This window comes from Schistocerca serialis, chromosome 4 (genome assembly GCF_023864345.2).
Source record: "Schistocerca serialis cubense isolate TAMUIC-IGC-003099 chromosome 4, iqSchSeri2.2, whole genome shotgun sequence".
NCBI lineage: Eukaryota > Metazoa > Arthropoda > Insecta > Orthoptera > Acrididae > Schistocerca > Schistocerca serialis.
The window spans coordinates 582,628,646-582,645,621 of record NC_064641.1 but is presented as its reverse complement, the minus strand read 5'-3'; the positions used below and the strand labels follow the sequence as shown (position 1 = coordinate 582,645,621).

The window sequence follows — 16,976 nt, the reverse complement described above, 5'->3', positions numbered from 1 at the left end:
TCAGCTCAGAATATCAACAAGTTACAATGGTGAGAGCATATCTGCATCTGCTGTGGAGGGCTGCTTATACTTTGGGATTGAAGCTTGGTAATGCCTCATAAGTCATGGAGCAAAAAATGTGGATGATAAATGGCAGAACAATTGAAGAATATATGAAAACTGTCATTCTGTAATGTCCAGTCAGTACATGAATGCATGTTGTGATCTATTTTGAGCTACCAGTTAAGATAGACCTGTTTTACCTTTAATTGCAAACAAAATTGTAGAGTGGAAATTTTAGGCTTATAATACAGAAGAGTTACCTCAAAGGTGGCCAGGTCATTTTAGTAGCTTGTATAGATCACATATCTCTTTCAGCAAGTCCCACTGCAAAAGGTGAAGAAGCCTCACATCACGGTCTAGCAGCACTGCATAGCAGGTTCATTACTACAAGTAACTTTTAAGAACAGAGACTGCAAGACATCTGTAAGTTAAAAGATGGCACCTAACAACCAGATCATGCATGGAGTGGAACACATCATAACAAAAGCACATCCATCACACTTTACCGAAAAAAGGTGCAAATCCTTCCTGGAGATGCACCAGGGCCAGTTGGCAACAAGCTTGAAGAGTATGAACACCAGCAAGCAGTAGAAACCTCGATAGGAAGCCAGCAACACAGCAACAGGTGGCCGTCAAGACCATGTCATGCAACAGCAGCAGACACTGGCCGGCAGCAGTGGTTAGATCACACCATCTTCCAATGAGAGTAGGGGTAGTGCACTATGTAGCGCAGACTGCCAGCTGCACCATCAGGACTGCAGGAGGACCAGGGCTGCAGCACACTGCGACAGTGCAAAATTGACTGCAGCCAACTGAGAAGAAATTGCGGAAATGTACCAAGAGACTACAATTCCTTGCCCCAGACAGGCTCTGGAGCGAACTGCTCAAGACACCATGCATACACTAGCTAACAAAATTGGTGAGCTAGTGTATGGAGTGGTGAACTGTCACATCAGCAACAACCACACACCAGCACCACTGCCCACCAGTGTATGTAGCAAACATCAACCATCCATCAATCAACCATAGTAAATTCATTATCCTTTCCATCTCAGAATATGAGATTCATGTAATGACAGTACCAAAACCCATTTCACCCAGTTAGTCTGAAGCAAATGTCTTAGACCAGAAAAATTCACCCACTCTGCCTTTAAGGAAATGGCATCCACCTTGAGAGCAGCAGCAGCCACAGTTGTCATGGTGCCTTAAAGTACTTCCACATCCCACAGATGCCCAAGTCAATTTCCCACAAATGCCCAAGTCAATTTCCCCTACAGCAAAGTACTGCCTTCACTGACCTGTGTCTGTGGTGTAGTGCATCTTGATGACCCTTTGCTTACTGTAGCTGTAATTATTGATGATGTTGGGTCAACATGTACAGCCTCATATTCAATGCTGTGCGATAATCAGTATGCTCTAAAACACTTGCACTTTCACTAGCATCATACCCTGCTGTTAGATCCGCCAGAGGTAGTTGCCTATCCCACTTTACAGAGGGGGCAAGCCTCTGACAACATGCTGTTATGAGGCACGGACATACAACACCTTGTCACCTACTCGTGCTTTCACCATCATTCAACCACTTTCCATTGGTGTTTACGACAGTGGCATGAGAACAGCCAACCAGCTTTGCCATTTCCAAAATGGCCATTCTTAGGCACTGGGTCATAGCGATCCGCCCTTTGTCGATGTTAGTGCATTTCCCCATTTATAGTTTGTATTGTCCTTAGAATGATTTCCCATTCCCCTCTGCTCTATTTATACATTTATCTTACCACAACAGATGACCACACTACTGCTTGTTGCTCATGCTTTTTTCTATTCCTTTCACGGGTTCTGATTGGACAATTTAACTAGCTTCGTGTTTCCTAATTTCATTAACTTAAACTCTGTGAACTTTGCTTCAGAGATGAAATACAGTACAAATATGCTGCATTTGAATTTTAAAGGCCAGCTTTCCTATTATGCATGTTTTATATATATGAATACATTTGGAGATTTTCAATGTGGAGCTCTCAAACAATAAATCTAAATTAACTGCAGAGAAATTCATTTAGATATATTTTTATTCTCAACCTACTTTTTGAGACATAACAGCTGCCATTTCTGATCTATCTTTGACTAGAGCTCATTATAATAATTCTAGAGTAGTTGTATTTCACCCTCTTCTTTTGCTCCTGCTGAAGTCTCATGATCAGCCTATCCTAAAATATCTTGCAGTGACATTTCTCTACCTTTCTTCTCGTCTCCAACAATCATAATTCTCTTCCAGTTAAGGAACTGTTATGTTTAAAAGCTCAATATTACAGCCTTGCAGTTTTATCAGACCAGGAATAGTTGCAATGGTGGTAAGAATACATTTTTCTTCTATCTTATTCTACACAAATTACAAAAATACACTGTATGAGTAATATCTCCATAGCTTTACCTAAAATTACTCTGTGGTTATCAATAACTATTTCATAAAGTAACTTATCAGATTATAAACTATTTTTAAAAAATTAACAATTATAGAAAGGCTATATGCTAATTGCCATAAAAATGACTTGCTGAGTTGCACACAGGAACAATGGAAAAACTGTTAATATTAAGCGTTCGGCCAAAGCCTTTATCAGAAAATAAAAACACACACACACACACACACACACACACACACACACACACAAGTATATCCTGCATACACACATGACCACTATCTCTGGCTACTCATCATTTCAGTTCAGTCTGGCCTGAGTAGCCAGAGATAATGGTCATGTGTGTGTGACATGTGCTTGTTCATGTGAATTCACGTGTGTTTTTCTTTTCTGATGAAGGCTTTGGCCAAAAGATTAATGTGCACGTCTTTTCATTGTGCCTGTCTGCTACTCAATGTATCATTTTTACAGTGAATAGCGACCTATCCTTTCCGTAATTGTTGATATTCAAACCTGGACTTTCCATGGTCTTAAAAAACTAATACAGAAAAAAAAACTTTTATGGCATTCAGTTCCTTGTGCAAAAAAACAAACAAACAAACACGAATACCACATTTTTAATATTCAACTGACTAACTAAAAAGACATCTTTAATTAATAATTACCCCAACTTCAGTATGATGAATTCCCACTTTATCCAACTCCTTGGTTATGCCACTTGTGCCAAATACATACACCTTCTTCTTAAATCCTATGTCATTTAAATAACGTGCTGATAGATATGAAGACGACAGAATTTCCTCCTGCAAAAATGATCAACAATAAGTCATTACATTTTTAAATAACTAACATGTACCTAGCCTATTACAACACATTTTCATCTGTTGGAAATAAATTGTCAAATCTGTATATCATTTGTATGTACGATTATGAATGTAATCTGCAAGTCCTTGTTCAGCATAAATTTAAGAATACATAATACTACAAGAGGTATCTTTTCTGTTCACTGGCAAATAACCAAGAGAGAATAACTAATTATACTGCACTGTTCATGACCTTTTCTTCTTTCCTTGTATTTACGACTTAAAAGAAATTCCCTGTGCAGACAACAGACTCATTCTTGTGTCAAATACTGGTCCTCTAAATTCACCATCAGCTTTTAAAAAAATAAAAAGATAAAAATTAAAAAAAACACACAAACAAACTTGCCTTTTTTAACAATTTCTTAGTGTTTTCTGAGCATGAACATTCTCTCCTACTTAACAACATTAAGCTGGAATTTCTTCAACATTTTCCAGCACTCAACCTTGATGGGAATTATAAATACTTGACAAGTATTTTAGAATATGTTAAATGAGAGATGTACACAGGCTTCTTAACAGGTACAAAACTTTCCCAGAACTTAGTTAAATTGTGGTCATTTATTCATATTTGCTGCAACTGATTTTGGTTGTTCACTGTAATTGGAATCACTTTGTAAGATTACTGTTAGATATCCTTTTTTATGTGCCTGGAACCAAAGACCCATTGCCAATTCTACAAGTCAATAATCTTGCACTTTTTTCCCTATCTCACCATGAGTGCCCACTTATATTTTGAAGTTAATTAGAAATTTGTTACAACTATGCCAGGATACCACTGCTACCTGAGATTTAAACAGGTATTAAGCTGTCTAGTTTCCACCCTCACAATTTCTGGCCCAGTCTGCATCACAGTAAAACTACAAGTATCATAAGTCAGTTCTCTGCTTTGGAAAAGAGTAAATTTTTTTAACACAATGAGAGAAATTGTAGCAACGAGAAAAAGTTTGTTGTTCAGTTATGTTGTTCTATGTAAAACTGTTGTAAATTGTCTATAGTTCATTAGTTAATGCGTCACGTGTTTTATCTTAGTTAAATAATCTCACATTGCATTTACACTGAACTAATCCCACTTGTTTTATTCCTAAATCTAACATTAACATTTTTGCTCTCTGGAAAGGGAGATAATATGTACAGGCAATACTTTAACATCTTTGATCCAGCAAAATTTCACTGCACCACATACTTGTCTTCGTACCTGATGATGGCGTAACAGCCGAAAACTGGTTTGTGCAACAAATAATAAATGTTTTAAATATTACACATTACACCAGTGTTGTGTGTGTTTCATTCATAATGTATAAAATATTCTACCAAGAATCAACAGAACAGTCAATAAATGTGACATTGTAGTTCTGCCAGAGACAGCTAAGGACTTGGAAGAGCAGTTGAACGGAATGGACAGCATCTTAAAAAGAAAAAAAGAAATAATAATAAATCAGCAATAAAGCTGATAATTTATAAAATAAAACACCTACAAAAGCAAGATAAGGATAATGCAAAGTAGTCTAATTAATAAGTAATCCTGAGAGAATTAGATGAGAAAACAAGGCACTTAAAGTAGTATATGAGTTTTGCTATTTGGGGAATAAAATAACTGATGAGACAGAATAAGAGAGGAAATAAAATGTATACTGGCAATGACAATAAAAGTATTTCTGAAGAAAAGGGAATTGTTAACATTGGATATTTCAAAGTATTAGGAAGGGCTGTACCATGTCAAATCAACACACTCATCTACCTCACCAGTTTAGATTTGGCTAAACTTTGAAATACTCATAGTGGGAACTGAGACTAATAAAAATACCAAATTTTAATTTTTTATCTCAAACCTTTTCTGAATTATGTCTACATAAAGTTTAAAACTTACCAAAAAAAGCATGAACAAACTCTTTTTAAATCACTCCAGAGCAGTCCTAACTAAACTATTTCTAGTTGGGAAAGGTGTCATTTTGCACTTTTTTAATGCTCTTTCCAGTGATATACAACACAACACAGGTTCTAATTAAGTTTTGTTTTTCAAAATACAAACTGAAATTTTGATTTAATTTATTTCCAAGAAGTGCATAATTTAAAATTTTTCAAATATTTCCATAAATACTCAGACTGTTATAAATCACATGGCAAAATATAATTATTGGTTGATGATGGGTTCATTGTTAAAAAGATTATTCCTTACCTTGTTTTTCACTAACATACCCATTTTGAACAAACCAACCATTAACAAATAGGAATTTAGTTAAAATATACAGAAAGGTAACTAAAAAAATCGTAAATATAAAAATATCACCATCTTAAAACCAATCAGAATATTCTATAATTGATTTAAGCTGACCACTTATCTTAATTATATACAATTTAAACTAAAACAATTAATTGATAAAACAAAAAATACTGAACAAGGGACCTACAACTACAAATTGAAATAAGATATGAAAAAAGAATTGCTATAATAGCTCTGGCTCATAATGTTTGGACCTACAACTATCAAATACAAAAGAATTAAATACATGATGCTTGTTTTTGAATAATAGATATCTATATACACATAAATGTAGTACAGCCGGTACTAATGATAATTTTTTAAACTGCTATCTATAAAATATAAGTTAACACTAACCTTAGGAAAAATTAAGTTTTGAGTTGAAACCAGTTAACCAAAAACTGACATCCACAGGACATCTGCATATGTATGACATGAGACTGATGTAGCTGGTCCACATGGATGAAAAAAAAATTATTTTCACTTCATCAAGTTCTTCCTTTTTTTTCTAAAATGTACCAAAGCCACCAGTTTTTGTCATACACAGTGGTAATGTAGACTGATATGCCTTGTAACTTCAGTTTGTCCGATGTGGATGTTACCTCCCCTTCCAAGCCTGCACATCGTCTGAAAAGTGCTTCACTAGTAGTTTTCAAACAATGGAAACTATAGGTAGGAACATCAACAGTGTAGGAAAAGACAGATTGTTACTTACCGTAAAAAAGACACATCAAGTCGCAGACACACACAATTAAAAGACAATTATATAAAGCTTTTGACCACAGCCTCAATCAGTAAAAAAAAAAAACACACACACGCACACACAATCACACACACAACAAAAAAATCGTCCATCACAGCATCTCAGGGTGGGATGCAAGCAGCAACCTAGAGAGAAGGTGTGGAAGTGGAAGGGATGATAGTGTAAAATTTGAGGGGGGAGAAAAATGCTGTCTGGTGGAGAGTTCATTGATGATATCTTCACGACATCCATTCAGGCCCAAGACACCCCATCTTTGTTTCTTCATAACTTCAACACCTTCTCCCATCCGCTTCCTGTGGTCCTCCACAACCCAGTGTGCCACTTTCCTAGATATTGACCTCCTTCTCTCTGGTGGCTCCATCTGCACCTCTGTTCACATTAAACCCACCGAACACCAACAGTATCTTCATTTTGACAGCTATCATCCCTTTCACACCAAAGAATCCCTCCCCTACAGCCTGGCCACCTGCGGGCTGCCTATCTGCAGTGACAAAAACTTCCTTGCTCAGCATGCCATGCTCAGTATGCCGAGCGTCTCACAAAGGCCTTCACAGACAGTCACTGTCCCCCCAACATAGTCCACATAAAGATCTCCAGAGCCATTTTCCCTCACACCCCCATGAACCAGCCACAAAGCAGTCCCCCCTTAACCACTCAGCACCACCCCACACAGGAACAACTGAACCACATCCTTCACCAGGCATGTGTGCGTGAGGTGTGCTATCTTCTTTTGTGTTTTTAATTGCCTCTGTCTGAAACTTCACTAGTAATTTTGATGTATTGTTGGGAATGAATGCACGAAACTGCTGTGCCCCTTTGATTGTCGATGCTTGATCAAGCCACTTTTTTAAGAATATTTCTGAAGCCACATAATCTTTAGTGGAACAGGCAAGATCTATTTGTATTATGTTAGCTGCTGCCCATTCAAACAGATCTTGTGTGATTTGGATCTGGTTGTGGTATGGCCTTAGCAAACTTGCACAAGCTGCGATTCTCTTAATGGAACCCCCTACGCCATAACAAGGCCCTTCCCCATGTGCCGTGGCTGAAAAGTGGGGCTCAACTTTTACATGAAAGTTTTCCTATGTACATAAAGTTTCAGAAAGTATTTCTTATTTTTATATTGAGCAGCAGAGCCATCTGAAAAACATTACTACTTTTGAGGAAGCTTTTGAAATTTATTTGTTACATACAAAATTAGATTATTTTGAAAGGTGTAAACAATAGTTGTATTGCACTCGAGGCAATCAGAAACTATGACAAAGCTCCCATGTTCAATTCTGTCTGCTGTTTGTAACAAGTAACAAACTAACAAAACGTATGTATAGTAATCTGTTGGCTTATCCAGTGGTAACTCCGAGCTTCATCCTGTATAATTATATTATAATTTTCTGAAATATCTTTTAACAACAAATTTTGATTAATTATTTTCTTTTGTGGCATTAAGGATTGCTCTTTGCTGCTTGGCAATGAAGACATGCCAAAATAAAAAGAACATCTTGCTATGGAATAAACCTATAAATTCCATGGAAGTTTTCTGTACGATTTCCAAGTTATTGTAATCAACTGAGGCCCAATGGCAGAACTGAACTTGTTCAATTAAATTTTCATCCAGAAGTCTTGTAAAATTTTACGTATTACATTTTCCCCTGGGCTATATTTGCAATTTACCATGTTGTTTACGTTGGCATTTTACTGTACTGCATTTAGTTTGGCATTTTCTATCAGTAATTCTGTGTTTTGAAGAGATGCGCACACACAAACTGTGTGTGTGCCATTCTGTCCAACTAATACACAATGTTTTAGCCGTAACTCAGCAAATTTAGAGAAACCTATTTTTAAATTTGTAAGCTTCTTTAAGGTTACACAAATTAAGTATTGATGATATTTTTGTTTTACTTTTATTTGGTCCAGTAATTGTCATACGATCTTTGATATTTAGCACTGACCAGCTTATTCCAACTTTTTCATAAAATGGATGTACAATTTTACAGTTTCTACCGGTAAACATTCCCCTGGTTTTAGATCTGGACCATTTTTGTTCCAAAATTTTTTCGGATTCCCGAACAGTGTAATTAGCAGCATTAAATTCACTCATTATCTTCCTGATACTCTACTTTTTAGGTAACCTTGTAAGATTCAAGTTTTTTTGCTCTGTTTGTATAATTTAAAAGTTAGTTTTGAGATTTTGGAGAACAGATTCTCAATATCAATACCATTTTCTGAAGAAGAAATTTCAGCAGCAATAGAAAGTTTACATTTCACTGATGACGAGATATCTTTAACTTTTGCTTTGGCACAGTGCTTAGATGTTATTTTTTTTTTCTTATCAATTCAGGACTAGCCCAGTTCTTAAAGTAAACAATATGGAGACTACAATGTGATGTTTATTGGCAATTTTTTCAAACGGACTAAGGTACAGATCTGTCTGTCTCCCCACAACAAAACTTTTTGAATATCACCTTTGTTGGCTTCACCAACTCACAACCAAATTGTCCTATTCCAATCTGTCCTATACCTCGAGCTAATTTACAGATCAGTGTCATCAAGACCAGTTTGGAGAAAAAAAGAGAGAATGCATGCACCAAAAGGTGACATGACAGCAGCCATTAACATAAGTCACTGGCCAAACCCGATGACTCGTACTGAATATTTCTCTTGACCTGAAGAATCTTCAGCATCTTTATCAATGATTGGCTCTGTATTTTTACCTGAGTTATATCTTTCCCACATTCATCACAAATCATGGCGCCATTAGGCATTCATGCTTTGATATTTCTCTCTCTCTCTCTCTCTCTCTCTCTCTCTCTCTCTCTCTCTCTCCCCCCCCCCCCCCCCCCAATCTCTAATGAAATAATTTGATTTCTTCAACGGATTACAGCACTGTACTTTCTACAAGTTTAACACCCTGATACAAAAATCACTTAAGACACTCCATCAATTAATAGTTTCACTTGTAAATGAACTATTGAAAATACTGCTTCACCACCTATTGGTGAAGCTGTTATTAAAGAAGGCTTGCCTGTTATTTACTTGTTACTTTCACTTAACTGAAGCTGTTGTCATTGGAAATCTGCCTGTTCTCTATTTGGTAGCCTTACTCAACTTAAGTTGTTACTAAAAAAGGCCTGCCTGTTGGTATTTGGCAATTTTACTTAACTGAAGCTGTTATTATTGAACACCTGCCTGTTCTCTATTTGGTACTCAACATACAGCAGAGATGCTCAGTCACTGATATTGGAATATTGTTATATTCTATCATGGATTTTCCATTGTTTGATTTGTTCTCTATTTGGTAATTGGAAATATGGAAGCGTCCGATCCCGCCTGTCTGCTTTGACCCATGACGTCACAAATATGGGGAAAACGACCATAAACCACGATTCCAATATGGCGCATATAAAATTGGTACGTACACATTATGAGGACAAAAATACTTCGAAAAACAAACACACACACACTTTCCACAAAAGGCCTAATGACACTAACAGGAAAAGCACGGGAAATGGGGTGTTTCTGGGTGGGGGGCAAATAAATATAAACAAATTTAGACATCCACCCCCATACAAAACCACACAAAACAACGAAAAAAACCGACATCACAAAACTCCCCAAATACCACTAAACACAATATCATCTGGAATCGGACACTTCCCTTGACCTATATAGCTCAACAGCAGCTCCCGATCCCATAAATTAGGATCAAACACTTCCCTTGGCCTGTATAGCTCAAAAACATCTCCCGATACCAATATCAACATACACAGCCACACATTGGGATCGAACATCTCCCTTGACCCGCGCACTGTTAATTTTATCTGTCATATACATTCCTGAACAAAAACAACAACCAATTAATTTTACTAGAATTATCACACAATGTACAGCGAACAACACTAAATTAACCTTTACACAAAATCATTAACTCACTGAAACGATTTCCACTACAAACACAGCCGACACTTGAACAATTCTGGATAATGAGCAAAAGGAAACTGATCCCATTACACCACACAAACGAAAACCCTGAACACACCACCAGAGAGCACAACAAACCACAACACGACGACATCTACAAACACGCCACACTCACAAACCAAACTCTGCACCGTCATGACGTCCGACACGAAAACACCCTTACGTAATGGGTCAAAGGCGGCGTGTGGGATCGGATGCTTCTGTCAACCCAACTATCCATAATTTGGGTTAGCTGAAACTTTTGTTAATCAAGGCCCACCTGATGTTATTGCCATATTATTGAGATCTGATATCTTTCTCAATCTGTGTTGTAATTAACTGAAATTTTGATTCCCAAAGGCCTACCTGTTTCAGAGGTATTTAAGTCAATAAAGTAGGGCACATGATGGTACATGGGCCCTAACCTTTCACCTTGCATCCCTTTAGCCATAACTGTAGGGTTCAATACAAAGTTCCACTAAAATATATTTGATAAAAAATGGTTCAATGTTTATGCTAATACAATGGTGCACTATAATGACTTAGAAACACTAATATTAAAGTTCAATTACCAACCACAGAAGGAAGAAATACAGAGCACATCCACTCAGCAAAGACTCTTAGCCACTGAATCATTAGACAGACAGTAAGTGCATGGCTGGAAGCAGGCTGTGCTTGTTTCAACTTCTTCACAGTCTGCACGCACAGGCAGAAATCAACCTGCTCAGCCTGCATACACTAGCCTGATATGTATAAATGGAATGTGCATTTTGATTAATCTGTTTGGACCAGAATTACCACATCAATACTTACACTTTTCTCTTTGTTAATCCTTAACTCACATGGTGACTTTTCTGTAACACATACTACGAGGTGTGGTCTCTGAGACCCCTATCTTTAAACCAAGATTTAAGATGTAAATCATTTGAAAATTTAATTTGTTATATAAGATTTATAGTTACAACTATATAACTGTTGTTTAAATACTCCTTGTTGACTTTACTGCACTAAATACAGCCAACAGTATTTTTTTTTTTTTTTTTTTTTTTTTTTTTTTTTTTTTTTCAAGCAAAAATCGCATACTTTTAAGTTTTTTCAATAGTACACAAAATGAACTGTTAGAGAACTGAATTTTACCTTCTGAAAAATTATGGTATCTCTGTAGAATGCAAATTTTCGCACAAAACTAATTTCCCGGGATTAAACTTGCATATAAAAACTGAACTCAATAACCAGAGAAAGACTGCAAAATTAATATTCAGTACTGAGATCTACATCTTTCTTTGACACCATTCAGAACACATTTAATTTTAACTAACACTTCATATATTGTTGGAGAAACAGAAAGGTCCTCATCTCCATTGTCCCGAAGTTCTTCCGCTGAAAGGTCCTCTTGTTCGCTAACAGAACTGTGGTCACTGGCTATTGAAAAACCACTGTCTTTTTCATCTACTTCTTGTTCTATCATTAACATCATTCTCCATCCATTGACTAAAAATTTCATCGAACTTGGAGTGTGTAAAACTGTCGCATTCTTGATAACACAAACACATTTTGTACTGAACTGATGAAAGCAGAAGCTCAGTTCACAAGGCGCGGTCTAGGAGACCACATCACATGTCAACAACACATGTAAACAAAAATCAAATAAGGCAATAACGCAACTGACAATAATAATTATTTGTAGGGTTGGTGATTAAATGAGGACAGGTGATGTATAAAAACGTTCCGACGTGAACGACCTACGAGTGCGACTTGGAAAATTCTGGCGCTGCCTGAGAGACCACACCTCGAGAGTTAACGGATAAAGATAGTTTTGGTCAGACTGGGGCTATAGTTAAACACAAGAGTCAGGAATAATTGTGTTTAACACGACCACATCAGCTTCTCATAATCATATTTGGCATGCGATTTACAGCAGCACTAAGTATTTATGAAAATATTTTGAAAACTTAAAATTATGTTTTTACGTGAAAAATTAAAATTTCAATTTGTATTTTGAAAAAAAAAAAAAAAAACCATTTGTTATTACAACTTATGGTGTAGTGTATATGACTGGAAAAAGCATAAAAATGATGCAGATTTACACCTTACCCAGCTCTCCAGTTCAATCAGGACAGCTGCTAGAGCTGTTTAAATAGGAGTCCATTCACGGTGTTTGGGCAAGTTTTTGAAAATTTTACATAGCCATATTTCACAAACCATTTTCAGATTAAAAAATTGAGATTTGGTATATTTCTTATTCTCAGCACCCACTGTGAGTAAGGTGAGGTACTGAATACAAATGTGGTGTAAAGAAATTTCTGGCATCACTTGACTGAAAGAGACAAAAGATCGCCAGTTTAGTATAGCAGGAGACGTGTAGGTTGCGAAAGTTGTTGAAGGGGACTATGAGATGCATACAGTAAGCAGGTTCAAAGTTATTCCGAGAGGGAGAAAACTGTGTAGCATCGAGTAATGTGGAGAGAGATATCAAACCAACCTTCAGGCTGAAAGTAAGAACATGCTATACATTTAAATTTTAACAACAAACTTACTTCTGATGCTACGAAGCCTAGCTTTCTAAACTTATCTATATACTCCTCTCTACTCTTTGTGCTGTTGTTTGTAACGTAGAAAATTTTTTTCCCGAGGTTCCTAAACGTGTTCAAAGCGATGTTAGCACCTGGTATAAGCTCAGAGCCGAGCCACAGCACACCTGAAACACGAGACTGTGGTTATGAAGTCATCGAAATGCTGTAGGGTATAGTGATTTGTCAAACGTGTTTAGATTTTACCATCACAGTCTGTCAAAATAGTATCAAATGAGTTAATAAAGCTTTTTATATCGTGTTTGCCCAAAGATGTCAAACATATTGTTTTCATTGTGCCCTTGGCCATGCAAACACAGCCAGTTGATGTCATGAATACAATGAATTTCCGCGGAAAGAAATGACAACTGCTCAGTCATTTAACGCACAGGTGGCCATAGTTTTGCACAATACATGGATATATTTCTGACAACTTAATAATGTTTTAATATATTACCAATGCGCCAGTTTATAAATGTCTTTACGCTATTTTACTTCCACAGAGAGGATCGTGTTGTAGAAAAAACTAAACGTTCCAAAAAATAACATTGTGAAACAAAATAAAAAGAGTCTGCGTGAGGAAAACACCGCCGTTCTCTCATTTTCTCATGCGACACAATTTCCGGAGTTAAAAAGAAAAAAAATCGAATTTCGGATACGGTATTTCGCCTGAAATGGGTTTGCTAGAGCGATCGAATATGGCGTCTGGAAATCAGCTGTTCCAGCTTCTAATTTAGTCAGCACAATTGCTACTTCTATTTAATTACAGATTAGAGGTAGACAATTCTGTTAAATATTTCCAATTGTCCTTCACCGCATAAAAAGTCACTGCATTCAGACTAGCTGGAAACTTCCATATGTAACCAGAAACCCAAGGATGTTTCAAAAACCGTGTTTACATGGGAGCGAAAATCGATTGTAGAAGTGAAAATCTGGCAGCTAAACAGCATTTGCAGAATAGGTTTTCGAAGTCTTTTCACCAGTAACGAAAGGCGGTTTTGGGAATCCCATGTAAACATACCGCAATGTTGTTTATCTATTTGCGCCACTTGCATTTCCTCCCGCTCGCCGCGCCCTGTCAATTGTGTGAAGAAAAGTGCGCTTGTCTTTGCAGATAAAGTGAAGGGCGAATGTTTGTTGAAATAGGTAGACCAAAATGAATCAGAAGACGCCTGTGTCAGTGTTACAAGAGCTAATGATGAGAAGAGGATACACTCCGCAATACGAACTTATTGTGGATGGTACAGGAACTCACGATCCAATATTTAAATACAAAGTTACAGCTGCTGATATTACAGCAATCGGTGATGGTAGAGCTAAGAAGGAAGCGAAACATGAAGCTGCAAGGAAGGCGTTGTTACGACTCAACCAACCAGATCCTGCTGTAAATGTTGCTGAGGTTGAATCACCATACAAGGATAAAACTCAGGAAAATTCTGTTGGCTTGCTAATTGATTTGTGTGCTGGACATAACTTACCGCCGCCTGAGTTTGATCTTCTTAAAGACGAAGGACCAGCTCACGCCAAGCAGTTTACCATGTCGTGTACCGTTTCAAAGAATCAAAAGATTGCAACAGGCCGAACGAAAAAGCAAGCCAAACAGCTCGCAGCTCAAAAGCTGTATCAAAAATTGAGGGAGTCTCTGGGAGATATTCCACCGGTTGAAGCAACCAATAGTAGTCGCCAAATCTCGGAAGAAGAGTTACAGAAAAAGTTAGATCTTCTTGGGAAATCGCCATTTGCCAGCAACTATTCTAGTAGCAATAAAAGTTACGGTTACAAGCTCCCAGAGGTAATACATTTGCTGAAGGAACTGCGCAGTGAGACTCTAGAAAAGCTTAGAAGTGGTAAAGTTGAAATTGATAGCAGTGCACTAACATTAACGGAAGCCATAGCAAAAGAACTGAACACAAAGCTGCAAACAACAACAACATTGAAATCCATACAGAAGAAGGGTGAAGAGGAGAAACACCTTATAGTTCTGAAAATGGAACTGGATATTACACTTGTTCAGTACGGAAAAGGATGTACAACAGAAGAAGCTACACAGAACGCTGCTGCAGCTCTGTTAAGGAATCTGCTCCTTCTGTCAGCAGGAAGGAGGTCTGGGTGAACTGTTCTCATAAAAATAGCCATCTGCCCCTCCAATGATGTTTGTTCTCCGGCCAGTCACCTTTGTGCCTCTCTTTAACAAGAAAATTGAATTAAGTATACTTATCTTCATCATTTATTTGTATCTAATTTCTTCTGTCTGTACTTTCAGTAAGAATATTGTAGGTCACCTACACCATTAGCTCACTTTACATGACTAATGTAAACAAATTTAAATGATGATTAACAATTCAACCTTATATAGGGGTGTATGTTGTTTACTGACAAGGGCTCTTCACAGTAGTCAAAAATAGCGTCACAACATCAATAAGTAGATTATCATTTACTACCAGATTTATCTAAAAGTTTCTAAATAAAATTTCAGCAATGGTATAGAAACTGTCTAGAATAAACATTTTTTTTAATGCCACCTGTAGCATCAACTAATTATTGAATTCTGGTCCAGTAAGTAATTATATTGGTTGTGTTTGTGTAAAGACAAGACATTACATGTATGCGGTGCTTTGTCAGCGTTAACAGATACTACAAATAAATGGACACAAACTGTAATTACTTGTGTCTGATATATAGTTTATGTAGTTGCAAGGTAATGAAATGTAGGCCTTTGTTTTTAGCACAATTCAGTATAATAGATGACACTTTTCCATAAATTTCCCCACTGAAACTGTTTTTTTCATTTGTGTGATTTATTTCTTTGGAATTTAGTTTATTAGAAGATTTTGATGTCTGAGTGTGAGAGGGAAGTATCTGGTGGAGAACAGAGACCACACTATCCTGCATGGTGACAGAGTCAAGGTGAACATTTTTATGATGTGATCTAATGCAGAGAACAAGGACACCAATAGTAGTTTTGTAATTATGTTTGTGAGATTATGTAAATTAAAATGATCAATATTATTTATATTAGTGGATAGCAGGATTAATATTTTCTTTATTTGTTGAGGCACAGCCTTTTATGCAGGCTGAAAAAGTAGGACTATTTAAATAATTTTTAGGTGCAAAGAAAGTAAAAATGGGAACAGATGGGAGTTTCATATTTCAATCTACATAGTCAAATATACATTCATTTAATCGTCATGTTCCACAGCTACCATCAAGGAGAACCTTCATGAATGTGGAAATTGCAGGACATAATTTACATCTGTGCTCTGCGAACCACTGTGAGGTGCGTGGCAGAAGGTACATCCCGCTGTACCAGTTATTAGTTCCTGTTCCATCTACATAAGGAGTGCAGGAAGAATGATTGATTGAATGCCTCTGTGCATGCAGCAACTATTCTGATCTTATCCTCACAATCCCCATGTGAGCGATACGTAAGGGGCTGTGGTATATTTCTAGAGTTGCCGTTTAAAGCCTGTTCTTAAAACGTTAATAGCCTCTGTCGGGACAGCTTCTGTGTAACTTCAAGAGTCTGCCAGTTCAGATCCATCAGTACCTCTGTAACACAGTGTGATGGATCAAACAAACCTGTGATCATTTGTGTTGCCCTTATCAGTATACGTTCAATATCCCCTGTTGGTCCCATTTCATACAGGTCTCACACATTTGAGCAGTAATCTAGAATCGGTTGCACAGGTGGTTTGTAAGCAATCTTCTTTGTAGACTGAATTCACTTCCCCAGTATTCTATCAATAAACTGGGGCGTACCACCCACTTTATGTACAACTGAACTGTGATCATTTCACTTCATATCCCTGCCAAGTGTTATAGCAAGGTATTTGTAAGAGGTAGCTGATTCCAACAGTTACTCATTGATATTATAGTCATAGGATGCTACATTTTTTTTTCATTTTGTGAAATGCACAATTCTACATTTCTGAAAATTTAAACCAAGTTGCCAATCTTTGTACCACTTTGAAATCTTATCAACTGACTGAATATTTATGCAAGTTTTTCATGACAGTGCTTCATTATAGATAACTGCATCATTTGCAAAAACTCTGAGGTTACCATTAATATTATCCGCCAGGTCATTAACGTAAGAGCCCCAAAAAA

The 16,976-nt window shown here is 37.0% G+C and overlaps 2 protein-coding genes and 1 long non-coding RNA gene across 3 annotated transcripts in view; 1 reads left to right on the top strand and 2 right to left on the bottom strand.

Moving 5' to 3' along the window:
* LOC126475326 (glycerol-3-phosphate phosphatase) overlaps nt 1–13,232 on the bottom strand; it is a 39,418-nt gene extending 26,186 nt beyond the window's left edge. The window contains exons 1-3 of the mRNA XM_050103113.1: nt 13,077–13,232; nt 12,837–12,997; nt 3,122–3,259 (exon numbers count right to left, since the gene is read on the bottom strand). Coding sequence (XP_049959070.1) covers nt 3,122–3,259; nt 12,837–12,997; nt 13,077–13,203 — 426 coding nt within the window. The 5' untranslated portion in view covers nt 13,204–13,232. The remainder of the gene's footprint in view (nt 1–3,121; nt 3,260–12,836; nt 12,998–13,076) is intronic.
* Nucleotides 4,601–12,760, bottom strand: LOC126475328 (uncharacterized). Its single transcript, XR_007586702.1, has 3 exons — nt 12,394–12,760; nt 5,937–6,206; nt 4,601–4,724 (listed from the first exon to the last, which is right to left on the bottom strand). It is a non-coding gene; the product is annotated as an uncharacterized LOC126475328 (long non-coding RNA).
* A 355-nt stretch (nt 13,233–13,587) lies between the features above and the next one.
* LOC126475327 (RISC-loading complex subunit tarbp2-like) lies at nt 13,588–15,897 on the top strand. The gene has a single exon (XM_050103114.1). The coding sequence runs from the start codon at nt 14,026–14,028 to the stop codon at nt 14,980–14,982; it is 957 nt and encodes a 318-aa protein (XP_049959071.1). The 5' UTR covers nt 13,588–14,025; the 3' UTR covers nt 14,983–15,897.
* Nucleotides 15,898–16,976: the final 1,079 nt, after the last annotated feature.